General features: G+C 39.5%; 1 protein-coding gene across 3 annotated transcripts in view; it reads right to left on the bottom strand.

The window, feature by feature from the left end:
• Nucleotides 1-1,377: 1,377 nt before the first annotated feature.
• PDE7B (phosphodiesterase 7B) overlaps nucleotides 1,378-11,542 on the bottom strand; it is a 170,948-nt gene continuing 160,783 nt past the window's right edge. For all 3 annotated transcript variants that reach the window (XM_071740844.1, XM_071740846.1, XM_071740847.1), the window contains 4 exons: nucleotides 11,230-11,374; nucleotides 9,204-9,300; nucleotides 6,716-6,796; nucleotides 1,378-6,161 (listed from right to left, as the gene is read on the bottom strand). In XM_071740844.1, the coding sequence (XP_071596945.1) occupies nucleotides 5,944-6,161; nucleotides 6,716-6,796; nucleotides 9,204-9,300; nucleotides 11,230-11,374 (541 nt within the window). In that variant the 3' untranslated portion in view covers nucleotides 1,378-5,943. The remainder of the gene's footprint in view (nucleotides 6,162-6,715; nucleotides 6,797-9,203; nucleotides 9,301-11,229; nucleotides 11,375-11,542) is intronic.

The following is an 11,542-nucleotide window of genomic DNA, read 5'->3' on the forward strand; positions in this document are numbered from 1 at the left end:
TAGGGATGCATCTGTATCTGATGTCTAGTAAAACTTCCTGAGACTCAAACTAGCCTAGGATATAATAAAGTGATCAGTTTGTTTTACTGGCAGAATTAATTTAAACCCTTCTTTATGTTCTGTCTGTCTGTCCCTAAAAAGCTGTTTGAGATGGTATGGAACATAGCATCATTGAAAGATCAAGAGGTGTATGAGTGGGAACACCATAAGCCTGACTTGTTGCTAAAACCAGCATATTTTGCAACTATGCCCATGTTAGTTTGAAGAGAGGATTGGACTGTGTTGGATAGTGGAGATATGCTGACTTCCTCACCTTTAAGAAAAACTGTCTGTCACCTAAATAATGTCACATGTGCATTGTATTGCTTCTTAATGAGTAGTTTTATTTCCCAGATTCTTCACCTAAGCTTTAAAACCACAGTTAAGTCTTTGGCCAGGACAAAAATATTGCTATATTGTTAATTTTTCTTTTGTTGTTAAGTTCAGTGATTCCTTTCAACACACTACTCGACATTATTTGCTTGAACCATTAAATATTAGCACCCATACAGATAGAGCCTGTGTAGAGTAGGAACATGTATTAACTTAGATGAAAATAACACTGCTAAATTCAATTTGGGAAATTATGAATGGCTTGTCCAGTGATGACTGTTTTAAAACTTCTCCTGGAGAAACCATCACAACTCCATCCGTATAAAACAGATCTCTCTGAGCCTAGAATCCATTCTGCAATTCAGCTTGCATCCAGGCAAGACATGAAAACACTTCGTTACAATTCTGAATAGTATTTTGTTTAGGTTAAGAAAGTGACTTTAAAATGCTATCCAAGTAACACTGAAACCAAATCTATTCCCTGTTCTTATAGTCACTTGAATTTAGCATTGGCTGTGCACAGACTTAGGTGCTGTTACTGAAGACTGAGGCACAAATAGAATCTAGCTTTAAAATGTATCAAATTCAAGAAGTCCCTGCAGTGGCAGAAGTCCAGCAGCAATGACAGGTATTTTCTCTCTTATAAATATTTATCAGTGTAGAAAGTCAATACTTCCCTTGTTTTCAGTTCAACTTTACAAGCCTCTGTCATGTTGCACATGGTATGCAGCTGAGAAATGAGAAAACAAATTAACAGTGACCGATGACACGAGGGAGGAACAAGATACAATACTTGAACTGAAGCAATGCTATGGGTAAATTTAGAGAAAAGCTCTTCTCAGAAACAGTGCAGTAGGAATGTGAGTATTTTGTTGGTATGGACAGAGAGGCAGTGGGAGGATGGATGCAGCAGGACTTTTGCTGCCTTGTCAAACTGGAATGCAGTCTGTAAACTAAGGAGATCCTTTCAATCAACTGGCCCTACCAAAGAACTTCAACACTTCATTTTTTTTTTTATTTATTTATTTTTTTTTATTAGTTGTCATTCTTTGACATGACGAATACTTACAGCAGTATGTTAAAAAAGATACAGTTAAGTCTCTTGGCATCACTGCATAGCAGTCACAGCATTTTCACACAATCTAGTGCTTCCTTTCAGAATGATGCATATGGCATATATACGCACATATGGGGGCTGAGTCTTGGTCCCAGTGAAGTTGGTGGGGGACCAGTGTTTGGCCCATAGAGTTGTATAAGATATGTGAATATGTATATATAAAATGCTTTACAATAAACATGACATATACAATCTTGAATTCAAAGATAAGCAGAATATATTTTACATCCAAGTCAAACTTATGCTCAGCACTTAAAGTGTATGTACCTAAAATACTGGTTGGATTATAGAAACAAGTAATAGAAGAATAGTTTGCACCAATCAAAGTAATTTGGATAAATATTCATGAAGCTTACCTTGAGTTTTTGTTTTGGGGGTGGCTTTTTTTGATTTGCAGCACCTTAATTTGTATTTAAGTATTGATTTTTGTAGGTCACTAGCAAGGCATGGTGATATCAGGAGGGGAATGAGAGTACTTTATGGACAGCTCAGCTGAGTGACAAAATTATGGCTGATATCAGAAAAATAAAATTTTAACTACTTCAGTGTTTCTCCTTTCCAAGGGGAGTCCATTTGGAAGGGCTTGTATGAATGATGACAGATTTTTTTGAAACTTTTAATAGAAATTTCATCTGCAAATTGGAAAAGCAGATGAGATAGTTATGCAGTGTAAAAATGGGCTTATCTCATTTACTGTGGTAGCAGCCTTCTGACTGATCACTTGGGGAGTGTTTGATTTTCTTTATAGAAACCAAGTTTATACAAAAATAATTGACCATGTTTTAGATTAGGTTAAATACAACTGCTGATTATGTGTTTTGTTTTATTTTGTTTTTTCTTCAAAGATTCTACTTAGTCTCAGCTGCTCCTCTTTCTCTATTTCAGAGGGACACATTTTTAAATAGCAAATTTTTTCCCCCCCTTTGTCTTCGGGCTGAAACCTTGATGCTTAAAAACCCAAAGACAGGTAAAAACTTTGCTTAATGAAAAATGCATAGATATGCATTATTTTAACCAGCCTAAAAGTTTCACTTATCACCATTTTATTATTATTATTGTTATTTATACAGAATTCGCCTTTTTGATGGTATGAAATCTGCACTGAAAGAAACTAGGTTTTAATAAAATGATCTTTATTTGTGGACTGTAAAAGAGTTTTAAGCTCCTACTTCTTTACTTATATTAAAAACATAACTCGGTTTTAAAACTTTAGTATCTTTTAGCTGCTCTGGCCCAATAAGAAAGAAAAATAATTTACAAGGCCTTTCTGTAAAATGGCCAATAGGGCTAGCAAGATAAAAATCTGCATTATCTGCATAGGTGTTGTTCTATTCTGCACGTCTGGCATTCTGTTGGCATCCTGGGCAGAAATCCTGGACAGAACTTTTCTGTTCTCCAAACGAGGTCATACCAAGTGTCTATCCCAACCACATATACTGAGCACTGGTGCTGTTGGGTTGGCTGTAGCAGATACAGGTTGACTTTTCCTGCAGGAAATCAAATGGTAGCATTGTGCATTAGAGGCCCCAGTGGATCTGGCAGCCAGAGCCTAACTTTTCAGCACACTTTTGTCTAGGGCACCTGAGGCAAACTAACCCGGACCCAATCTTCTGTAATGAGTTTGGCTCTTGAGTAGGAAAGCATTTCTGGAGCCACCCTGAACCTATTTCAAGCCTTGTTTCATTGTTTCGTTGTTGTTTTAGGAGCAGCTTCTTAAAACTGAAAAATTTTAGCATGGTTAAGAGCAGACTTGTAATGGGCCTTGTAGGCTTTAATTACAGAAAAAGTCTTGGTTTTAATGTATCTATAACAGAATTTGATTTGTAGCTAAGCTTTCCTGTTGAACCTATTTTCTTGAAGCTCCTCGAACAGCTCAAGAATGTATCTGTCAAAAGCTTTTTATGCTGCTAGGCACTAGGTTTGTTTAAGCAGAGTTCAGAATATTTTAAAAAAATTCTTTGAACTAGATGGAAAATGGCTTCCATTTCTTAGTAAAAAGACAAAACAAGGGAAATTATATCCCCCCCCCCTTTTTTTTTTTTTGTACTTAAGTGCTTCTAAGCAGCACTTTGCACTGCTCACATAATGTTCTAATGATTGTCCTAAATCTGTCAGGAGAAGGAAAGATACACCTAAAAAGCTGCAAAGCGGTGATGTTCCTGCCCCCCTCATCAGGTGGTTAAAAAGACATTTCTGTCCTCTAATTAGAAATAATTTTATTCTACAACAACAGCTTGCAGCTTACAAAACAGTAGAGGAGAATCAAACCACCATTTTCAGGATGCTTTGTGTCTTCATAGTGATTTCCAACTTCCTACTTCACTGGGTTTCAATCTCTTTCTCCGAAGATGCTTGTCCCACTAATTAGTAGAGTAAAACATCCTTTACTAAAACTTAAGATTTTTCTTTGCCTTTAAACACACTGTTTACCTTATGAGCATGAACACTTTAATCAATATTTCACATGAGAAAAATTCTATTATAACTCTCCTTGCACTTCATGAGTAAATATATCTTTCTCAAACACCAACTTGAATAGCTCTTTCTTCGTTGGCCTCTCTAAGATATTCATATCTAAACATTTTCTTTTGGAAAAACAGCTTACAAGGTTTGATGTCCTGTGGGTTTACAACAACACTACATTTTACCTGAATGCAATTAATTTTTATGGGGGTAGACAAGTGGACAGTCACTTTGGTGCAATGCAGGAGTGTTCTAGAATACAATCTCACTGAATTGATGGAAGCTTAAGTAAAGGTTTGTAAAGACTATCTGAACTGAGGCTGTTCATGGCACATGTAAGGCCATGTATCTTTCACAAACACAAGACTGTAGAAAATTCCTCATCTATGATGCTAGATTTTCCCTAAGTCTGACTGCAATGCGTTTTCTTTTTTCCTTCATTGAGTGAAACTGATCTAAAAGTCAGTTAAGTATATATTTTTTATTTATTTATTGAAAAGAAAAATACAAATGCATGTTGATGATGGCTACTTAAGGTGGGAATGTGGGGAAAATAAATCAGCTACACTGCAACATCACTCAAGAAAACTGGACTCCAGAACTATTAGAATGTCGTGCTTTGCAGATCACTAAGCTATTTAAAAAAAATTCACACTCTTGAATAAATGGTAATCGGGTTGAACTGTCAAATTATGTCGTTTTGCTGTGGGTTTTAGTTTTTTGGTTGTTTTTTTTTTTTTTTTTTTTTTTGAACTTCAGGCTCTGTGAAGCATTTGCCTAGACCAAATGTGCAAGGTACCATGGATTAACAACATGGACCCATATGGAATGTGTTTGAAGTTTTCAAGAAGTTATCCTGACAGACTTCATTCCTTTATGACCTTTGACACACCTTGGATAGTGGAAAGGCAGTTCAGAACCGTATTTTGTGATCATATGATTTTGGCAGCTATCAGAAGATGGCGGATGCTAAAAGTTAAGGCTTTTATCCACAAACAATGGTGTATATTAATAAACTCTATACCATATTTACAAATGCTTTCTCTTGTATTAAAACTAACAGTATTCTGTTCACAGTGCCAATGTTTTTACAGGTAGCAATCCCACAGTACTCCAGTATTTTGGCATGGGAATCAGTAGCGCTTTGTATTTACAGAAAATGTACACATATGAATATAAACACGTTACTTGAAACAGTACTCAAAAGATAGATCTGTTCGTGTTTTAAAGGTTTAGGCTGTACAACACCTCCCCTTTAGTTTGTGAGGGAACACTGTTCTTTGCAATGAGAAGATGCCTGTCTTTTATCCAAAGTGGCATAAAAATGGTTACCAAAGTGAGCCTTGTTACACTGGCGTTGCCTATATGGAGAGTAACTTCAGTCCAAGGTTTATAGATCTGCTGTTTAGTGCACAGAATACAAAAGTTAAAAAGGTTTTTGTTTTAATTACTAAAATAACCAGCCTCTCTCTGCCCTCTCTCTGAGCACTGTCTCACTCAGCCAGTGTCCTCTGGATGCTGAAGATGCCGCTGGTTTCACGTGCAGCCCAGCTGCCAGCCTGGAAAGCGTGCGGTGCTCTGGGCCTATATACATGTGTCACAGTATGACTTGTGGTAAATGAATATATAACCAGGAGTGCCTCTGTCTCCCCTCTTCTCTCGGTAATCCTCCCTGCTCCACAGCAGCCACAACCAGCCCAGCTCCAGTAGTGCTGACTGGGACCCTGCACTCAGGCAGTTCTTTATCAGAAGTGATGAATGGCACCAGGCATGCGCAGAATGAAGAGCGGGGAGAGGAACGTGAAGGAGATCCAGAAAGCCACCCAGCAGAACTGTGGGCTTATTCATGAGGACTCTTACAGCTTTTGCTTTGCCATTTCTTCCCTTTCCATGCTCTTAACAACAGGCTCTTGGCTCCCCGGGATTTTGTTTGCTGCTGTGATCAAGACGGAGATAGCAGTGCTATAAGGAAAAGAAGTGCAAAGCTGCCACTAAGGAGTCTCTTCTTCATTTAAAGTCTGTTCTTGGCTGCCAGTCACTTGACCTGAGTGGTCATTGCTCCTATTACTGCTGTGTTGCTTGTGAAGCAAACTCCTCCACTTGGCCTTGTTCCTCCTGAGATGGTTTAGCATATTTGCAGACAGGGGAGTATCACCTGTAAACTGGGCCCACCTCTCAAAGAGGGGCTCCACGATGTAAGTCATGAACCCTGGGAAGACAGGCAAAGGACAGCAGGTGAGAAACAAATTCATTTCCCAAACTTACTGCCCCATGGAGTCTCTTGAGAGAATGCAGCAATATTAGTGGCAAAAACCCTGAGGAGAAATGAAGATAAACCTTCACGCAGCTACCAACTCTTTTTGAAACGCACAGCTTTTGACCAGCCCACATGAAAAGATGGGGCTCCTGTTTGTGTATAACAGTAAAATCTGTGAGAGACCGTGTCCTTCTCTGAGAAGATTTCAGACTAGGAAGTAGCTGGTGTGTGCTCACATGTGTTGGCTGTGGTTCTTCTCTGCAGATATTAGAATGATCCCTTTTTTCTCTTTGCAATGACTCCTTTGTCTTTTATTGCATATTTGGCTTGGATACATTTCCTTTTGAAAATTTTATTTATAATTTGAATAGTGACTTTTATGGTACTGACAGTTTTACTGTTACAACCATTAGATTGTGGAAAAAAAAGTTTCTCTTTCAGCTTGTGCCATTCTGAGATAAGAGAAGATTCTGATAGAGAGAAGAGAATGAAATACTAATACTTACCAATCTGTATGCTTGGTACTGTATCCTTCTGCTGATTACAAAGGGGGCTAATTTCCAGTTCAAATTTTTGTTCCAGGTCACCTGCAAGAAAAAAAATAAAATAATATAAAAAAAAAAAAATTCCTACCACTTTTACCTCTTCTCCATACTCTCAGACTCTCACAGAGCCTGTAACTGTGTGCATTTGAGCAGCTGGAATCTTGCATCACTGATTATCATGTTAAATGCCTAAATACCTTCATTTTTTTGGATGTGTACCACAAAACATCTCTCTAGGTAAAGGTGACTTTTGAATGAACATTAAATCTGAGCGCTTACGTGTTTTGGAGACCTTAATTTTAAAAGCATATTAGAGTCATTGAATCATTAAAGTTGGAAAAGACCTCTAAGATCAGCAAGTCCAACCATCATCCCAACACCAACTGTCTGCCTCAAAGTATATCAACATCTTGTCAGGTCATTTAATTGACTCTTTTTTTGGACAAATTTTTTGACAAAGAATTTCTTTTTGACAAAGACTTTCCTTTGTGTGGTAAGAACTTAAATGATGGTCAACTTTCTTGTGTTTCAAGTTGCTATAAAAATAACTGGATGACTTAGTTGTTGAGAACTTTCATGCTGAGGAAAACCTTCCAAGTAATTTTAAAACCTCACCAGATAAATGGATAATTAATGTTACTTAAACATTAGCTATTTTCTTGAAACTTGTTTCTTGCCAATGCCAGTTTTATATAAACAAATCAAGCTGCATTACTTACCCTGTGCTCCTAATTGAATTTTTAAACATCTGAGAGCAAATTAAAGTATTTTTTGAGGAAAGGTTTGTGTTAGGACCTGCTGTAGGGCATCTGGTGATGCTCCCTGAAACATGTACCCAAGTTGTAAATTTTTTTTTGCTAATAGACATAGTGTAAATGCACCACATGACTGGAAAATCAGGTTGCGAGTCTCTAATAAAATGCCATTAGAAATGTTAGATACAAAGAACAACTGAAACATTGTATACCTTCCAGAAGAAAGATTAAAGGTGGTACTAATGGTATTATCTGCCATAGAACATGAGAGCTATGGGTTTCAGATATAAAGCTTAATGGCAGAGAAAGAGTTTCAAGCCCCAGCATTGTATAAGGGGGTAGAGAGGTCTACAATAACATCTTAAAGTGATAATGATAACTAAATGCATGCTATTTAATATTGTTTTATGTCTGACTTACCAGGATTACACAGCCACAAGTGACAGTCAGACCACAGTTTCTGTATGTTCTCCTACATGAAACACTCTTTTTCTCTGTTATATTCTTAGCTGGTCTCATATGCTCTGGTGTCCCCTTTCAGAGGTATAGTTTAGGTATTATACTTGATACAATCTCAAGTCTTTGTGAAAAAGCTTGTTTATATGGTCTGAGTGCTGCCTTTCTCAGCATGATCCCTCAATACACTCAAAGTGAGGCATCACACAAGTAGGATCCTCATGCTCTGGGTATTGATTATATATGCCTTGACTATACATCTGGCTGAATAAACCTGCATCTGGCAACTAACATGATGTCACTTCAAAAGCACCACAGTCAGACATTTCACCACCTTAAGCTGACACTGGCTGAAAATAAACTTGATGTCCTATTTATCCTTGTTATGGACTAAATGTACAAGTTACCAGCTTGAATGTGGCTTAACTTCTGTAGTGCAGAATTTTAAATCAATTCAGAACTTCATTGCGTGCTCTTCCAGTGTTTCTACTACTTGCCTTCAGCTCTCAGGATGCTCCAAACAAAGAATTTAGCAGTGATTAAACTCTGCTGCACCCTGTGTTGTAGCACAGCATGACCTTGCCTATGCAGATAGAGCCAAATGGTGTAATTACTGTGTTTAAAAAAAAAACAACCCTGCCTGACTGCATTCTCTGCAGGGGTTTGAAAATACTTGCAATAGGTTCTGGCTGAGCTTTGGCTTGCCTGCTTTGGCCCTTTCAACAGCACTGGAAGAGCTTGGCGTGCTGGGAACGGCGTTTGAACCCTTTCTCTGCTTTTGTGCAGAGAAGAATGTGTCATACTGGGGAACCAGCAAGGGTAAGGCTCCCATTGGAGCTACAGTGGGAGCATGAAAAGCAAAATAAAAGGCAGCAGATAGCGGTAGGGTTTTGGTGCAGCATAGCCCTGGAACTGTTCCAGCACAGAAGAGCTGTGGATGACTGGAGGTTCTCAGAGAAGCATCCAGCTGTGGGCTCTCCAGCCAAATTCCAAGCGCTGAGGCACAGCAGAACCCTCCCTCCTGGTTGGGAGAAGCAGGCAGGAGGGAGGGCACAGAAATATTTGCTGCTCTTACATCCCTTCCCGCTTCCCAAACGAGGCAGAGTATCTCTTCAGCAGCTCACTCTTGAGGGAGATTTCTGGGCAAACAGGGTAGACTGAATGCTGCCTCATTCTCACCCCGTGAGAGGGTTAGAAAGCTGGGGTGAAAGGAGATGGGCAGGTGTGAAGGGGCTGACCTTGCCTGTAGAACTCCTCGCAGACCCGCTCGCTCCACTGCTTGCTGAGCTCCCAGAGCCTGCAGGGGTTGCAGATGTCAGCGCACTTGAGTGCAATCTGAAGGGAAAGGAGAAAAGTAGCAGTGAGAAAAGAGGTTGCAGTGGCTCAGCAGGAAATCTGCAGTCATGAAACGCTCAGGCCTCACCAGCGATGTTGGAAAGGGTTAAGATCACCTTTTAGAGACTCAGACTCGCCTTTTGAGGGAAGAGCGTTTATTTAAGATACAAAGAAAACTTTCATTCAGCCCCCTGCTTTACTGTAGTGAGAACAAGAGGAGGGCCAGTTTCCAAGACTGCGAAGCCTTTTGGATATTCCTTGCAAGGAATAAGCCAACAAAAGCCTCAGGCTGGCTCTTGCTGACTGCCTGGCTCACCATCCATGGCTGATGACAAGGAAGGCAAGAGCCAAGCTGGTGTATTTGGGCATAATTTCCCTGCGGTCTCGGTGACTGACCTTGCATTTCATGTTAGTTACACTTCATCTTAATGTCTGCACATTTTTGTTTACAAAGCTAAGCACAGGGCCCTCTGCACTGCCCCTGGCTTGGTTTCACTTAGTTAACTAGTACCTTTAAAGTGCTTTGCAGGGGAAAGAGTAGAGGAGGGCAAGAGGTTTTTGAAATCAAGTAACTGCTCCAGAAAAGTAAACCATGTAATAGTCTGTCTGTCTCTCTGCCTTGGAACAAGATGTCATGTGTCTCATTTCTTCACAGATTGAACACAGTCAGTTAGCCAGAGAGAGGTCAGAAATCATGCTGGCACCCAGAGGAAAAATTCAGACCTGTAAACTGGAGGAGTGAAGTGTACAAGTCACTTTTCTCTCTGAGTAGCCTTAATGTTATTGTCAATTTAAAAGGACCTTTCAAACATCCTTTAACTTAACCCAATCAATCAAGATCCCTTGTTATTTTTGCTTTCATTTCTTCCACAACTAGTCCACCAGATAAGTAAACTCACCATGTCTGTGTCCTACTTCCTATCTTCCAGGAAAACACTTAAGAAACTTTTTGCCATAGCTGCGATCTGTAATCCCTCTGCCTTTGGCATTTGCACAACTTTCTTGCCTAATCTGCCCAGAAATATGATAAACCCATCACCCTGCCCAGCATGGTCCATGCAGGAATCTGACAGAAGACCATGTTTGATGGAGGAGAGGCAGCCAGATTCCTACATTTCTCACACTTCTGGAGTGTGAAGAATTAAGAGATCAGCAATTCTTTCCTTGCAACTTCCACCTTTCCTGTAACCTTGACAAAGTGGTAACATGTAGATGTTTATGACTAACGAGTACTGAATCTCCTTTATGCATTTTAGGGTTAAATTGAAGTCATTTCTCTAGAGAAGCATGTATATGTAGCTACTTTAATCATAATAATGCTTTAATAGGCAGAGGTTTATTCTGAAGAGCCTGTTAATTACTGCAGCTTAGCTGGAAGAACCAATGTGGAGCCATTTGAATTTTAAATAAGGCCTGGTTTCCTCATTAGCTGGGCAGATCCACTAGAGAAGCACCTGCTGCCATGGCAACAGCTGTCTCTGCCACATCCGTCACAGGAATGGGACTTGGGCACCTGATGTCAGGCTGTCTTGGAAAGAATGCCAACAAGGGGGCTCTCCTGCATGGTGCTGGGAAATAACCTCAGTGAAATGACTTTTGCCAGAACAGAGACTATAATTGAAGCATTACCCAGCAAGAGAAGCAGTGGTCTGGAAAGAAAATTAATATCTTATCTTATTTTTTCAGCATTTTACATTCTCCTGTATCTGTTGCATTCACAGCTTTTAAACTCAAGGAAATTTCATCAGGGAACACCAGAGGCAATTTATACTTGCCAGGAGGCAGAAGGAAAGTGTTCATGGTGATGGTAGGTAAGGAGATGCTGATGTCCAGGCACACTATATTATGCTATTCTAACACACACTGGGAAGTACTGTGACTTGAAAAATTAATAAAGAAATAATAGTGGGAAAATATTTTTTAAGTTACCTGAAGCATAAAATGTCTGTCTTGAGCATCCTCCAGCCTCAAATCCTGGTTGTCAAGGTGGGATTTCAGACGGATCAAAAACTCATTCTGCCTGTTGATATCTGTTGCCAAGATCAGGGAACCCAACTGCTGCTCGATGTCCTGGCTGCAGTTAAGGAAAATAGAAAAGGTTCAGTCATGGAACCACTGAACATAAATAGATCAAAACTACCTGCTAGGTATGATAGCTAGTATAAAGCTTTCCCTATCTTTATGGATCAAGTCTGATCTGTTTGGTCAGCCTCTGCTGGATTTTCAAGGGTACAACTGTTCT

This window comes from Heliangelus exortis, chromosome 3, assembly GCF_036169615.1.
Source record: "Heliangelus exortis chromosome 3, bHelExo1.hap1, whole genome shotgun sequence".
NCBI classification, from domain to species: Eukaryota; Metazoa; Chordata; class Aves; order Apodiformes; family Trochilidae; genus Heliangelus; species Heliangelus exortis.